Source organism: Lampetra planeri, chromosome 12 (assembly GCF_965212315.1).
Source record: "Lampetra planeri chromosome 12, kcLamPlan1.2.h2, whole genome shotgun sequence".
In the NCBI taxonomy this organism is placed as follows: domain Eukaryota; kingdom Metazoa; phylum Chordata; class Hyperoartia; order Petromyzontiformes; family Petromyzontidae; genus Lampetra; species Lampetra planeri.
Window position 1 is genome coordinate 8,390,721 of NC_136118.1, and position 16,807 is coordinate 8,407,527.

The 16,807-nt window shown below is 50.3% G+C and overlaps 1 protein-coding gene across 2 annotated transcripts in view; it reads left to right on the top strand.

Moving 5' to 3' along the window:
- The window catches only part of SFXN5 (sideroflexin 5), a 132,447-nt gene extending 120,060 nt beyond the window's left edge, over window positions 1–12,387 (top strand). For both annotated transcript variants that reach the window (XM_078599406.1, XM_078599407.1), the window contains one exon: window positions 9,705–12,387. In XM_078599406.1, the coding sequence (XP_078455532.1) occupies window positions 9,705–9,782 (78 nt within the window). In that variant the 3' untranslated portion in view covers window positions 9,783–12,387. The remainder of the gene's footprint in view (window positions 1–9,704) is intronic.
- Window positions 12,388–16,807: the final 4,420 nt, after the last annotated feature.

Consider the following 16,807-nt stretch of genomic DNA (forward strand, 5'->3'; position numbering starts at 1 on the left):
TGACAACTTAATGGACTGGCCGCGTCAGGTGGCGGAGGGTTCACAACACACATTTCACTTCGACGATCGCGATTTACGAATCGCGGTCCGCCGAGTTCATGGCGCGGCGTGGGCGAGTCACCTTGTCGGGAACCGCTCCCAAATAAATAAATAACTGCGCTCGACTTGGGCCCTTCGACCACGCGAGCCTCCTGCGGGGATTCGAGCGGCACGAGGAGGAGGAGAGGGGGGGGGGTTCGGCGTCTGCCACGGCGCTGTCGCGTGCACGCGACTCTTTGTTTTCACGCTCGACGCATCTTCTTTTTTCGCCGGCGAGGATCTATTAGCGTTAATTACCCCTACATATGGTGTGCATTTTCACAAATTTAGCACTCCCGGTTTTTCTCTCTCTCTCTCTCTTTTGTCTTTAAAAAAAATAAAAACGAGCAAGCGATACAAATGCGCACTGAGCAAACAGCGAGTAACGTGCATATAGTGCTCTGTGCTACGTAAACTAACCCTCGCAGTTATGATTATTATTTACAGTATTTTATAATTATTTACTATGGTTATTTTTGTGTAGTTTGTATTTTTTGTATTATAATAATAGTCACGCCCTTTATTTATCCGGAAGAGACTGGCATGAGTCTGAAAGCTCGATTTTAGGAGGGTCCCACACCTGGTAGTTCACCAATCCCATGAACGAGCTTTTGTTTGGCTGCAAGTTGGAGATAACCAGAGAACCCCAGAGAAACCCCACCACGCACACCCTCGTGGGTGATAACACCCAACTCTGCACAGATGGATTCAATAATCTGTCGCTGCCCTGCCACCTTTTGGCCCGCTTGCAGCCCAACCTTCACAACACAGTGGCATTCTCAAGCAACGGTCTCTCAATGACGTACTAACCAGGCTCAACCTGCTTAGCCTTCGAGGCAGGACATGATGAGGCACGTGCGGGGCGGGGGATGGGGGGGGGGTGAATTGGTCGTAGAGGGGGGAACCGCCGAGAGATTCAGAGATGTGGCCTGGCGGCAGGGGAGGGGGGGCTGGACTTGTGCCACCGATTTCCCGGGAGGTGCGCGCGGAATCGATTCTCGCCGTGACCTTTTCATGTAAAAGACTGCGACGGCCGTCGGAACAAAGGGAAGCCGAGGGGAAGGGCGCTCGCACGCCGCCACTCCACCGGCCGTTTCCTAAAGATCACGCAACCGTGGAGACCGGCTTATCCGCGTGTGTGTGCGCGCGTGTGTGTGCGCGCGCGTGGGGAGCGGTGGCGCAGCGGTTGGCGCACGGCGCTGCGCGCCTCGTTCGATGCCCGCTCACGACCAAATGACAGTGGCGAATGTTTGAACCTGCCCTGGGGCCCCTCCCCTAGGTCGACTCAGCCTCTAAAAGGAGTAGCTGGTGGAGTGTGTAAACGTCGCCACTAGGGAGACAAAGGCCGTGCCGGCCTTCATAGGTGCTCGCTTACAGCATTTGCACCAACAGGCTGTTGGGGCTATACGGAGGGGGCGGGGGGTTCTTTTTGCGTGCAACATGCGTCCGTGTGTGTGGGCGTGCGCGTGCGTGGTTGTGCACGTGTGTACGTGCTTGTGCGCGAGCATGCGTTTGTATGTGCATGTGCGCGTGTGTGGATGGGGGGGGTAGGCAGTGGAGGGAACTGGTTGGGGGGAGAGGGGTGGCGATGGGGGGGGGGCTGTTGTTTGGGAGGCAGTGGAGCGTGGGAGTGAATCCATTTTAATTGGCCGATGTCTGCAGGTCACAAGGATATGCATACTGATAGGTCAACAACTCGGGGCTGTAATGAGGTCCCAAAGCATTGCCGATTTCACCATTGGAGTGTGAGCGGTGCTCGTGGACGATTTGAGATCCAAGCATTTGCTGATTGGCGGCATTATTGAAAAGCACCATCTCTGCACTGATGTTTATTCTGCAGTTATGCTTTCGGCTTGATGTCGGTCAGGATCGTTGTCAGACGCCGTGAGCCGTAGCGCATTGGCGGCTTCCCTGGATTGATAATATAACGTGCAGCCATATCCATTGGAGGCTGCGCATTCATCTTCGTCGTTGTCGTCGTCGTCATCAACGACGACTGGACAAGCGAGCGGGCATGGAAGTGAGCGAGTGGGTGGGCAAGTGAGCGATTGAGGCAGCGCGCGAGTGGGTTGGTAGGCGATTGAGCGCCTGGGTCAGCAGCGGGGTGAGTCAGAGAGCAAGTGGGTGAGTGAGTGAGTGAGTGAATAACCAGGTGAGTGGATGAGCGAGCGAGCGACGTCTGGGCGTCTCACCGTGTGAGCGTGCGTCGGAGGGAGTCCTGGGAGGCTGCGCGCCCAATAATGAAGCCCCCTGTTTTCCTAATTATCCTAATTAGCAGGCAGGGCCGGGCGTCATTTGGTTATAAATGTTACCTAATCCGCCACCTCCACCGAGAGCAGCAGCCTCATAATTATTGATGCCAACCGTCTGTTGGCTGCGCACGCTTCGGCAAGCGAGCACATGCAAAGAGACGTTTCCTTTAACCCTCGCTCGCCCGGCCGCCAATTCCGCCTCCCCCCCCCCTCGGCAGCTCACTCGTGAAAGTTGCCGCTCGGGAAAATCAGGGCATGGGCTGCCTGCCACTCGTTCTGCCGTCGCAGGACTTTAAATGCTAAAAGACATTGGGAGGGCGGGGGGGGGGGGGGGGCAGGGGCCAGGGGGGGGGGAGAGTAACATACGAACTGTGGTTGAGACTCCCAAGGAAACACATTTGGGAATATCGCAATAAGTGGGTTAAGATTTGCTTGTCTGAGATTTTTTTAAAGATTTTTTTTGCGGACGATGTTTTGTTGCTGAGCGACGGCGTCGGATGTAAGGGGGGGTGGGCTGGGCTGGGCTGGTGATTTAACGGCGTATGAAGGCGCGAGTGTTAAACCGTGGACGGTAGTCGGCTCATTAGATCTCTTGCAGGAGCGAGCCGTGTCGGAGGGATGTTCGACGTTTGTGAGCGCGTCCAGGCTCTCACGGGGAGGAGGCGTTCACGGCGGCGGCGTTCTTGGTAAATTATTCCCAATTCAGCTTAAAATAATATCGGAATTATTTGGTTCTTGACATTTTTCTGCACGATGATTTTTTTTTTTTACTAAAATTAACGGCGCAAATTACCGCGCACGTGTGTGCATATTAAAATAATTCTACACGCTAAGTTTTTATAGTTGCTTTTTTTAATTTCCACGAGACAGAATTTTCTGGGTTTTTTTTACAAATAAAATGAAAAAAATAACAACAGTAATTGATTCTGCCGAATTAATGCTTGCCAACATTTTCCCCAAAAAATATCCTTTATAAGATTTTAATTAAATTTTCTGACATTCGTATCATTTACTTTGGGTGAATACCGCAAAACCGTCTTACCTCCCGCGACCCTGACGCGCGCCCGCTACCCCACCCCTCCCTTCGAATGGTCTCGACGATTAATGTTCAAACAATTCGAATGACTACAGCTTTCCGCTAAAGTCATTACGTAAGAGAGAAAAAAACAACAAACCAAAATGGATACGGCTTTAGCGATCGCTCTCATCCTCTGTACCTGTGGGTGCCTTGTTAACTTGTGTTGTGGGCGGCATTTAGCGCACGGTCAAGCTGGATCTGTGCGGTTACCTGGCAACACCTGACCGATCAAGCGGGCACGGAGCCTCCCATTGGCTACTGCCCCGTTGGGATTTTTTTTGGGAATGGGAGGGGGGGGTCAGGAGGGGTCAGGTGAAGCACACGCACACGCGTAGACATGAACGTACACACGCACACTCGTGCATGTACACACATTCACATACACACGCACACTCGTGCACGTACACACACACACGCACCTGCACACTCACATGTATGAAGACAGGTTCGTAGTGCAGCGCGCTAACCACTACACCACCACACCACCGCCCACACACACACACAGATGCACACACACACTCGCGCACCCACAAGCGTACGTCTTTGTCGTGTCACCCCGTGCAGGGGTGTGTGTGCGCGTGCGTTTGGCTCTGCTTCCTGTGCTGGCTTGAGATGATGTCGAGCCAATTTTGTCATTTAGCAGTTTCACTGCGCTCGGCAATGTTTTTATTACATTTCCCCTTTGCTAATTTTGTTTTAATTAAATGTTTTTAACGTTCATGAAACGGCAGAATTCTCGATTAATTTCAGTCACATTGCCGTGATATTTATTTAACGTTTTTGCATGATGTGTCGTGTATCGCATACGGGTTCTCTGCACTTTGGGTCTTTGTCCGGGCACTCTGGCATTCTCCCACACTCAAAGTACTTTACAATGAACTGACCAAACATCACAAACAGCGCCATCATAAAAAAAAAATTACATCACCTTGAGACTCCGTTATGGTCACAATTACAACGTTTATGTTTTACCAGGTGTGAGAACTCAAGAGACCAGGATGAGCCTCACTTGCAAGAGTGGCCCAGGCCCATTAGTCTGCCAGTAGCGGGTGACGAATGCTGCTGCGCGTATAACCCCAATTGAGCAAATTGCGAGTACATTACGACATTGACCAAATTTGGACCCTTACACCGACACACAGTGGGAACTTAACTCTTGCCAACGACATCAGGCGATCGTCAACGTACACTGTGAAGCGGACGGCGCGTATGTACGTATGTTGAATTTAATTTTCGTCGTACGTAGCCCGCAGTAGTAACCAGGGCGGCCGACAGGATTCGAACCGTGAACCTCGGCCAACAAGCGGCGATCGTGCTCCACCGCTGGGCCGCATCGCCACCCGAGGCTGTGACGTTCTTGGTTCAAGAATGATGTGTTCTCGTGGGCATCTGACGTGGGTGTTTTTTGGTACATTCGTAAGTTGGGCTTTTGCGCTGGAGAGATGTGGCCAGGAGTCACAATAGTTAAGAGTGTGCAACTTGCAATTTAGAAGGCTTCTGTTCAAATCCTGGTTGAGATCAACTCGGCCGTTCATGTCTCCAGGGTCGATAAAATGATTATCGCTTTAGTTTGTTGTCCTTCCCCCACACCTCCGATTAGCGCGGTTGGCTACGTACGGTGCAAAAGAAGTTTGTGGAACATCCATACAACAGTGGCTTTGGCCTGTGGATAGACTCGCTCCCATCATAGGAATGAGGAATGTCCACCACTAGGTCGGGATTATAAATGTGGTGATGAAATCAAGCTCGCGTGCAGGTCATCAGTGGATATGCTTACATTGCAGCACCATGGCTGAGATACGATGATGGGTGGGAACTGTAGGCAGAAGATACTTTTACCGTGCCCATCCGAACCGGAATGTCTCATTGACCGCACTCGACGTTCCATAAGCGTGCATCCACAGTCGATGTCAAGTCGAGCCCGACTGACTTTGTGTTTTGCAGCTGACTGTTGCACACCAGGTAGCCTCACTGGCAATGCTTTTTTTTTCCTCGTCCAAAAATGCCCAACCCAATTAAATCTGTATCAAGTCCCAGCCCTGCAAATCGGGGAACGTGCAAAATCTCCCTTATTGCTGCACCCTCGAATGGCGTCTCGTGACAGTGTGCTCGCTAATTCTGTGTGTACGTGTAATAATCCATTCCATCAAACAAAAAAAACACACAATTTGTATTCTTCTAGTCAATTACAACTCGTGTATTATCACAGCCAGACAGCCGGGCCACACTTTCCCACTGTAATACACGTTAATAATTTCTGTTTTTAAAGTCTATTATTATATAGATTATATAGCTCAAGTAAAGGGTCTGGTGGAGGGGAGAGAGCGTACGTTCGTATCAACGGCGAGAGCCATGGTAGCAAATTAAAACTGAATTATATCATTTTGTAATCCACATAATTACGTTCGTGGTAAATTTTCAATTCCTCGTGTGATGCGGCTTGTTGTTGTTGTTATTTAAACTGTTGTTTACTTTGTCTTGCTCTTTCCGTGTTGGTCACCCAGGTCACTCTCGCAAATGGTAACACAATCGACTTGAAGTCACCTGCTCACCGATTCACCCACGCACTCACCCACGCACTCACCCACGCACTCACCCACCCACCCACTCACCCACCCACCCACCCACTCACCCACCCACTCAATCACCTACACAATCATTCACCCACTTCCGCGTCGGCGACGGGGGTTGTTTGACCATACTTCACCACGCTTGTCAGCGCCGATTGGTCGAGTGGTTGGTGGTAGATCCGATTATCGCTTAAAGTGTCTCTCGCCGCTGATGTTTGCCGTGGTCAGGAATAAAACTCAACGCACACGACTCCACTGCGCAGCTGCACAGCCACTCACCCTGACATATCAGTAACCATCAGCCGTGATATCATCAGCCGTGGTCAATTCACTGCTGCAGGATTGAAGGCCTCTTATCGCACGTCCTGTGTATGCATTGCTCACGAAGATAATTGGAAACGCATGCTCATAATGTACACAGTTGAGGTGCAGCACTGCAATTGCTTGTTCTCACCACTGCTGGCAGAAGGAGCTCCACCAGAAGGGAATTCGAGAGAGACCCCCCCCACCCGAATGTATTTTTGACCTACTCTTCCACGGTGACCAAACATCTTGAAATAGGTGAGAGCAACGATTAGCTGAACCCGTTCTGGGCCTCTGTTAGGTCGACTAAGGCTCAAAACGAGTACCTGGTGCAATGTAAACATTGCCGCTAGGGAGACAAAGGCGGTCAGGCGTGGGGCTAGTCACCCACCCCCACGTGTGCCGTGTCAGCCTTAATAGGTGCTATATAGACTTCACAGTTTATAGACTTAACAGTCTACATAGCTACGGGGATCTTTGTGAATGCGAGTGTGTGAATGTGTGTCTGTGTATGGGGAGCGGTAGTGTCGCGGTTAGCGCGCTGCGCTATGAACCTGGCGACCCGGGTTCGATTCCCGCTCACGGCTAACACCAGTGACGATTATCTAAACCGGTCCTGGGCCTCCCCTAGGTCGACTCAGCCTTAAATGAGTACCTGGTGCGGTGTGTAAACATCGCCACTGGGGAGACAAAGGCGGTCGGGCGTGGTGCTGGCCACCCACCCCCTCGTGTGCCGTTCTGGCCTTCATAGGTGCTACTCGCTAACAGCACTTGCCCCTACAGTCTGTTAAGGCTATACGGGGGATCTTTGTCTGTGTATGCACATGAGACTGTGTGTGTGCTAACCGCTGTGCCACCCCTCCTCTCCACGTGCAACACAGATCTCGAGATGGCCGCGGGCCTGCTCACCTTCACCAGGATGTGCCCCCCCCCCCCAATTCCCCCAACCCCCCAATTTTCTTCACCTCCCCCATTCAACCCCTCCAGCATCCCTTAAACACACCACCCCACCATCCTCCCTCCCTCCCTCCCCCCTGATCAAGTAAAACCATATAATCCCATTTAGTAGTACAACGCCCTCCCTGCTGTCACAGCCAGCTGCATGCCTGCCCCCAACCCACACCCCTGGGGTTACACGGGGAGATTGAGTCTGCCAAGAGGGAGGGGGGGAGCCGGGGGAGGGGAGGCACAGACAACAACGTCTACCCCCCTCCCACCTCCCTCCCTCCCTAGCCACTGCCCTGACCCGCTCCCCACACCCCTGCGTTGCCCCCCCCCCGTCTCCCCAATATCCTTCCCTGGAGATGTTTACAAGCCAGCTGATTACTGCCACTGCTTCATGCTGGGAGGGAGGGGGGTGGCATAGCCATCGAGTGTGTAGGCGGTGCAACTGCACAGCGGCGCTCAGGCGGGAAGAGTCCCAGGCCACGAAGAAGGGCGGGGGCACTACAGAAGGCCCTCTATGGCATTCTTTGCACGGTGGCCCATGGCCCAATCACGTGACTCCACTGCTTGCTGCGATGATACTTTGGCTGTGCGGTGCAGCAGTCATTGTCTTCTTTGCAGGCAGGCAGGCTGCTGGATTGGCGTGGGTGGAGAATGAGAGAGAGGGGGGTGAGGAGGGGTGGATGAAGGGATGGGGAGGGTCTGATTGGTCGTGGGCGGGGCTGGGGGAGAGAACACGTTAAACACAGGCTGCATCTCCCCTCGTCTGGACTAATTACTGATCAGAGCAAACACGACGCGACACAATTAGGCGCATAATTAGTGCGGTTTTAGCGCCCCTTGTTTGCTGCGTTTCGCCGGAGTGAGCAGATTAGGGCGCAATCTGCACGCACAGCAGCGATCGTGGATCAGCGCAAAAAAAAAGCCCCTTTCATTATTATATCATTTGTGTTGGGAAATGCTACGGGCAGTTATTTATTTCATTGCTTTTCAATAACATTTTGATTGCATTCAGAGTCGTAATTATCCCCTGCGTGGCCAATAGAGTAAAAAAAAACGCACCCGCCACTTATCTTTAAAGGGACAATTGGCAATCACCCTAAGTCTCGTCAAACGCCACGTTTGTTTTCTCTCTCTCTCTCTCAATTAATCTTAAAGAATTGGCTTCGCCGGTTATCTGATGAGTGTTGTGCTCTAATTTTGGCGCCCCGTTAGATTACCAAATAGCCGTTGATTTGCGTCTTCCTCGTCGGCGACAACGCCGTGCGAGCGTTTGCTGCTCACAATCAAACCGTGGGCCTCATTAACCTTCCGCGGACACTTTAAGCACCGCGCGGATTAATTTAGCAGCGGCATGGCTGTACAGAAAACTATGACTCAAGCACGTGGGACTGTGCCAGATCGCATCCGATGTTTCCAAGCTCGTGTTTGGATGGGTGATCCCAGCGTGCGCGGGCAGATTGTCACAGGCCGCTGTTCTGTGGCCAGCAGCGAAGGGCAGTGCAGAGAAATCCATCGCTGCACTGTACTTCTATGCTCCCACGTCCATGCTCCCCCCGCATTTGCACCGACCCCACACTGACCATCGTGGTGAAGTGTGGTCCAATAACCTCCTCGACCTGAATGGACGAAGAGGTGTGTGACGATTGTTCATGAATCATGTACCTGACCCTTGCTCTCGTGGGTAATAGGGGTAACTGTCCACTGTCTGACCTTTCAATATAAAAGCCTAATCAACGTCCAATAGCTGTTTTTATTATTATTATACGGGCGATGGTTCTGGTGTCTCTAGAAATGTACTTCCCCTTGCCGTGTTGAAAGGTGGTACTTGTGAAAAACATCTGTTGGTCTTGCGCGAAGCTAACTCCCAGGCCAGATTGGAATATCGATGTCGCATGTCAAGATCCATTGTCATTTCAGAAAGTGGTCGAGAGAATGTATGGGTTGTACGATGCATTGATTCATCAATTAATATTGATTCTTACGTATTTGTGTTTTGGTCTTCCTAATGTTATTCTCGCTGCGCTATCGTCATGATGTCACAAGGAATCCATTCGGAAATCTCGGCCCTATTGTGTCTTCTTAAATACTCTTCATGCGGTATTTATTTATTTATTTTTCACTAAAGGTGGCGCATACTCCGATACACACTGCTATGAGACTGGTGTTTGTTACGTTGACGGTGAACAGATGTTTTACTTCTGAGAACTGGTCTTCCGCCAAATTAAGTGACAACCCAATTTTTGTAATGTATATATGTTCTACTGAAACTATTCAACACCATCAAAATTCTGTGGTAAATATAATTTAAAAAAACATTTGTACCATTGTAAGTAAACAAAAATGAACTCGGTGACATCTGAAGGTCAGAGTAAGAATGCCTGTGCTCCCAATGCCTCTCGCCACGCCTCAAGTCACCCCTTAACGCCTGCTCACTTATTTATTCTCCTCGTCTCTTCCCCTCTCCCCTGTGCACAGATTGACGTCTCCCAGTTGGAGCCAGAGATACAAGCGTCGACCACGGACAAGATCCTCACTTACAACAAGGGCCTGTGAGCCAAGTGACGGCCTCCTCTCTCCACCCTGGAAGACGCCTGCAAGAAATCAACAAATCGCAACTCTCACCATGGCTCGCACCTGCACGACCCTCCCAGGCAAAGGCCCTCATCGCGTTGCGTCGCGGTGCGTGTGCCTCTCGCCGCATGCCGCATGCCGACGCGGCGTGGGGTGTTTTTTTCCCCCTTTCTCTCTTTCCCCAGGATTGTTTGGCGTTGTGGACGTAATGTGACATGCGCCTTTATTGAGCAGCATGTCATAATTCTCGGCAAACCTTTTGACCTGCAGGAATGCGTGAGCTACTTAAAAATAACCCCCCCCCTCCCCAAACGCAAATTTACAAGAGTAAAGAAAAAAATCTAAAACGCGGCCCTACCAAGAGAGAGAAATGTAATGGCTGTTATTTAATGCCGTGCCTTCCTACGGCACAGAATGAAACCCTTCGCATTGAACACGGAACAAAATCCCTCCTAGGTCATCAACAACAACGCTTTGAAAGATAAGCCGATACAAGCTTAGCATAACGTTCACACGGGAGGTTGAACCCGAAGAAGGGGAACGGAGGGAGGGAGAGAGAGGAAAAACCGCGTGTTTTGAGCGCTGCACAAACGGGACAGCTGCACCAACTCGAATTCCTGTCGCGTCCGACACGACGCGACAATGATGCAGGGCCTTTGTCGAGAGACACGGGGGGCGGGGGGGGCGGCGGGGGGGATGAGCGGACCAGGAGGGGAAGAGCCGCTCATTACGTAATCGTCGCCGATACCTGCACGCACACCGCGGCACCTCCGACTAGCACGGTTGGCTACGTACGGTGCGAAAGAAGTCCTACGTACGTGCCAGTTTTGTTGTTGTTTGTTCCCCCCACATCGCGTGCCAGCCGGGTTTGAGCGACAAGTCCGGTCCGTCGACGTGTGTTGATTCTCTCCCTCGTGGTCGCACGCGTGCATCGGCAGAGAAGCGCATCGGGTCGCGACGATTCGCGCACGTCACAACGGCTGTGTCACGTGAGCCCCCCCCCCCTCTCTCCCCCCCACCACGAGTCGCTACAGCTGCTTACACCGCCATTGACTGCAGCGTTAAAACAAAATACTGTCATTGGTTCTTGAAATGTGTGTCATGGATCGTGGGAATTCATTGAATCACTCAGTGCAGTGGGTGGGGGAGGCAGGGTTTGAGGGGGTCTGGACCTTGCCCATTAGCCTGCTAGGCCCGTAATTGGGTCTTGCGCTCACAATCCGAAAGTTGGATCCATAAACCAGATTGTGCGCGTATAAACATTTGATTGTTTACCACTCATAGAGATGAGACGCTTACGATATATTTAGGCTAACGGAGTGAACACAACTGTACGAACTCGAAGGGGAAGAAAGAGAATGCAGATGACACGAAGAAGAATCGATTCTTAAAAGGCGAGGTGTAACGCTTCTGCCTAGCGGGCATGCTGCGCTGCATAAATTCGTCGATTACAACTGATTAACTATTATTACGCTAGCGATAAGCGCATTTCATCGTTTGTGTAAGGATGAGTTGTTTTTGACGCATCCTGTTCGTGGTGCGTTATTTGTTTGTACGACGCCGGCAGCCACAAGTGACGATTTGTTTCCTCTCGTTCCGATAAATCGTCGCGATTTGAGGTCACGGTTCGATTACATAATCAATGTGGGGGGGATAAGGAGGAGGAGGAGAGGGGTGTGATTGTTGTGAAACGTTAATGTAGTGGCTGCAAGGGTCGCGTGCGGCAAACGCAACGCAATGATTTTGCTGCGTTCCGTAAAAAAGAAAGCCCTGGTTGGTGCCATGCAGCATGCACATGCGAGTCGTATTCTATTATTGTCGTTGTTGTTGTTTCAGTAATTTAAATCGACGAATCGGTGCCTCGTGACTTACCTAGAAAATAAGCAATTGCTTTCAATCATCTTGACCAAGGACTCGAGAACGTTGAAAGTACCCTTTGTTGTGAGTTCGCTTTGGTCAGAGTCTTGAGCATGATATCTGAGATAATTGTCCTTGGCATGTAAGGTTGTGAATGTATTCAAGTCGCAGTCATTATTGTTCGCTCTCGTGCCCGCAAAATGTTTAGTAGCTGCAAATATAATGGCATTGCGGGCTTCCATAAACCATGCCACATAACCATAATATATTCGTAAAACAGAATATGACTACAGTAATAATTAATCTAATGCTGGATTGAAGGGCTTCTCACATCGTGATGATCATTGGGGTTGTTTGACCATACTTCACCATGGTAGCCAGCGTAGGTGGGTGAAGGAAGGGGTAGGGTGGCCAGTTCTGGTTCAGATGTCAGCCCCTGGTTGGGAATCGAACTCGGTGTGGCTGGGTTGATAGTGCAGTACTCTGTCTCAACGCGGTGTCAACACTCCACAGTTGTCTGTCATCTAATAATGTAATTAAAGAATGTAACGTTTACAAGATCTATTAATTGTTGATGCGTGACGCTAAGTATAATTTTAATAATGGTGTTGTTGAAAATCCCACTCGCACTTGTGGTGTGACTGTTTCGTTACAATGTACGCCGCACACTAAACAGGGTAGTAGATCTATTGAACAATTTCTCACCGAAATAAAGTTTACACTTCAGTTATATCGTTCACGCTTGCGCTTTTCATGTTGCCTGTCGTGCACGTCAGTTGTCAATAATAATGATGACAATTCTTTTGCGTCAAGTGCCGCACATGTCATCATCTATATTTGTGGGAAATGTCAGCTCTTTACGCCTTCTAGAACATCTCAAAGAACGAATAAAGATGTGCACAGAGAGAGACTACAAGTGGGAATTACCTTTTTATTATTTTTTATCTAAGTGACTTTACCGAAAGAGCCAAAGAATATGAATTCCTGCAGTCACGAAGTTTTAAGTCAAGATTTAATTACTGAGACGTTTGACCAAAAGGACCTTGGCCACGTGCAGGACATATCCTGAAGAGGGGCACAGCTGGAGAAATGGACTCAGATGATTCTGCATGGGGAAGATGGAAAAGAATGGAAACATCGGCTGGTGGGACATTGTTGGAGCTGAGTCTCCATGAGAGAAGCAGAAGATCGTGAAATATGGAAAAGGTCTGTTATGAGGATGACACTAGATCGATGGAGAACATCGTCATGATTTCAATCTGTTGGTGAAACATGATTATCTGATTATGTATTTGATTATTGTTGATCATAATTTACATTCCTACGTCAATGTGCTGACTAAAGGTGTCCCACATCGTACCAATCGTGGGGATTAATTGACCATACGTCACCACGCTGGCCATTGTGCGTGAAAGTGGGGAGAATAGGACCGGGTTCGGATATAATTCGCTTACTGACGTTAGCTATGGCTTTGATTCGAACCCGGGTCGTCGGTCAAATAGCGCTGCTACAACCGCCAACGACGACCATTCGCCACTAAGTGGTGGTGACGTCACCACGGCGCTTGTGCCAGGCTATGTGCACGTTAAAGCCACGTGAAGTTATTAACGCCCGCTGGCAGGAGGTCATGGTTCAGACCCAGCAGGTGCCATGAGTTGTCTAAGTTGACTGGCTGATGCACCACCTGTGCTATGAGATGGCCATTGTTATTTCACCTGTTTCGCACAATTCACTCGCATTGGCAAAATACATAAATCGGTACCAATAAATAAAGCTTAATAACCCCGGGTGACAACACGAAGAGAAACGCAGGTCGGGGCTCGTGGCCAACCCAGACCGTGCGATGAATTCCATGGTAACACCAAGTGAAACGTACGGCGCTGCTTCGTGACCTATTAAAGTCGCAAGCGAGGATACGGGCCACGGGGCCGAGACCAACGATGGGGAGTGGCAAAGCCGAGGGGGGGTGGGGCAGGGGGGGCAGACACGCTCGAGAGAGTTCACCACCTGAGATAGAGGCCACGAGGAACGGCCTCGCCGTGCGTGCGTGCGTGATGCAGGCGCGAGATGGATCCTTGCATCGCGAGTCCACGGGCAGACGGCCGCGACAGGCGGTCGCCCAGCAGCGATAATGCCCGCCGAGTGAAAGAATAATCATGTCTGGGCCTCGTTCACGATACGCGGACCTATGAGCAACAAACGTACGCCATGGAGAGCTTGCGCGGGGGGCCAGGTTGCCCCCCCCACCCACTTTTTTTGAGGCCGCGCGAAGTGTCGGCAGGAACTCGCCGTAGCATCCCCCACGTGCGCTTCTGTCGGCGGGGCGCGCGAGACGCGCACACGTGTTCACGTATGCGAAACAAGCGCATAACTCGCGGCTCTCTTACACCCGCCCTGCGCATTCCCCCCTTTCGCACCTCTACCCAAACATCGGCTCGAGTTCCGCTCTTATCTTCGCGCTGTTTGCAGAGCCTGCACATCCCGGCGCGTCACGTGCCCGCTCGTATTGTGACAGCGTTTGTCACGAGTGTGGCGGTGACTCATCACCGCCCCCCCCACCCCGTTGTCTAAAGACGGCTCCGGCTGCGATTGGAAACGTGGGGCAAAGGGGCCGTCACGTTTGCTGGCACGGGCTGTCGAACGCCGACAAAGACAAAGCTCCCCCCCGTGTAGCCTTAACAGACTGTTGGGGCAAGTGCTGTTAGCGAGCACCCATGAAGGCGGGCACGGCACACGAGGGGGGTGGGTGGCCAGCGCCACGCCCGGCCGCCTTTGTCTACCCAAGTGGCGATGTTTACACACCGCACCAGGTACTAATTTAAGGCTGAGTAGACCGAGGGGAGGCCCAGGATCGGTTCAGATAATCGTCACTGGTATTGGCCTTGAGCCGGAATCGAACTTGGGTAGCTGGGTTTGTAGCGCAGCCGCGCTAACCGCTACCCTACCGCACCCCACACTATCGAACTAATTTGTGTGCGAGCTATGATGAAGGCTCGTTGCCCGAAACGTCGCCACTATAAGTCATTGAGAGGCTATGGAGGACCATTGCCTCAACTATTTATATGTGTTTTCTTTTAAGGCCACAGTGTTGTTCATGACGAATGAGTTGAGTTGTTATTGTTTGTTAATTTTGCACCACTGCCAACGCAGCAGCATCACTGAGTAATGTGTTTACTCACACTTAGACTTTATTATTTCAGCTGGCAAGGAAGGCCCTATTGAGCCAATGAGCTCTGTTACAAAGACGATCACAGCCCAAGACGGGCGGCAGTGGTGGTAGCTTCAGAACATCGCAGAGAGGGAATGTGCAAACGTGCAAGAACAAACACAACACTTATTTACACGAAAAACACACACACGCGTCGGCTGATGTCACGTGTGTGCGTGTGCTGTAGTTGTATGTAGTTATGTTCCGTGCACATGTACAGCCCTTGGGCAATCTACTGGTGCATGCAGTCTTCGCCACACCGTGTCAGTCATGGGGGTCGTTTGATTTTGTGGTAGCTATGGAAAGTGAAGGCACGGGACCAATTCAGTTATCACTCGCCACGAATGTTCGCCGATACCGATAACGACGATTGAATTCGGGTAGCTGGGTGTATAAGTGCAGTGCGCTAACCACTGCGCCACTGTTCCACTCCTAATTACTGGACGGGTAGGCAATGTGCAATTGTTTTCACCATTTTAGCATCAATAGATGTGTTGTTTATGTACCTTGGTGCAAACGGGGTGCGTAGACGTGGGAGGAGGCACGGAGGTGATTTGGTCACAGTTATCCAAATTCACGTTTGACACCAGACATCTCCACGTGCTCTTACAGTGATTTGTTTTCTCAAAAAATAATTCCACGTCTGTTGAGAGACAGTCGAGAAATGTTCGCACGACGCCTCTTGGATTTTCCTGCAGTCTGAAAATTGCAACTGCCAATTAATTTTTAAATCCTTTATATTAAGTTCGCTTGCTTGCTTAGGACCGTGCAAATCTTTCGGTCGTTTTTTAACCCACTTCCCGTGATCCAATCGAGCTGACATTTTGCACACAGACTCGTTCTGCGTGACAATGCATTTTCGTGAAAAACAATTTCTAAATTTTACACTGTTTATGGAATTTTTTTAAAATATTTAATTACCAATTGTTTAATGCTGCCAGACAATCATCTGACCCATAGGTGGTAGCCATCTCAAGCCAGAGGACGAGAGGACTCTAGCCGCCTCGATGCCACGCATATAAAGGATTTATAGTGAAAAACTTTGTTTTTACGGGTTAATTTTTCTTAGACGAGCCTCGTGGAATTTTCAGTCAAGTCTATCGTATGTTTGCGTAGCTTTGGTGAAGTTTAAGATTGTTCTAAACAATCTGAAGGTATCTCGGGTAATTTTCCTGAGTGTTTTGTATAGTGTGACATAATAATGATAATTGTAATGTCATTTATTTACCGAGAAAAGGCTCACTGAGTCTCACGATGCTTAATGAGTGGTTGGCTTGTGGAAGGAAACTGGAGTAGCCAGTGAAAAAACCCTGAGAGCTACGCACAGATAGATTCAAAAATCCATATCTGTACTGGTTTGCGAGATGTGAACTACCTCCCCTCGTATGAAGGAGGTGGTGGGTACGATCCCGACCTTTACGCCTGTATATTTGGAGTTTGCATGTTCTCTATCCCGGCCCTCCGGTTTTTCCCTCCACATTTAGAATCAACACGCGTGTAGAGTATTTGGCTGCTATACATTTCCTCGTGCAAAGCCGTTTAGCTATCATTTGTGACCAGGTGGCTTCTGAAAAAGAGCTGTATAGTTCAGTGGGTCTTACCTGGTAAAAAAACAAAAAAAGTTTTAGTTGAATTCGTGCTGCCACTGTAAGCTTACCCTCCTGGACACCTTGCAGCCCAAGCCGTTAACACCCGATACTCGCAGGCTATCAGGTTCCTGTCCAACTATTATCCAGACTCACAACGACAACGTGATTAGCTTCCGAGATCCGACGTTATCGGACGCATTTCAGGTCGATTTGATTGTGGGCATTGGCAGGTGGATCCACGTGTTATAGTAATAGGCTCATAACATAACTATATAATGCGTGCATAACAGCACTCGCCTGCCAGCCATGTAATTACTGCGTGAAACAGCTGAAACAGCTGTGACTTGGCCCGA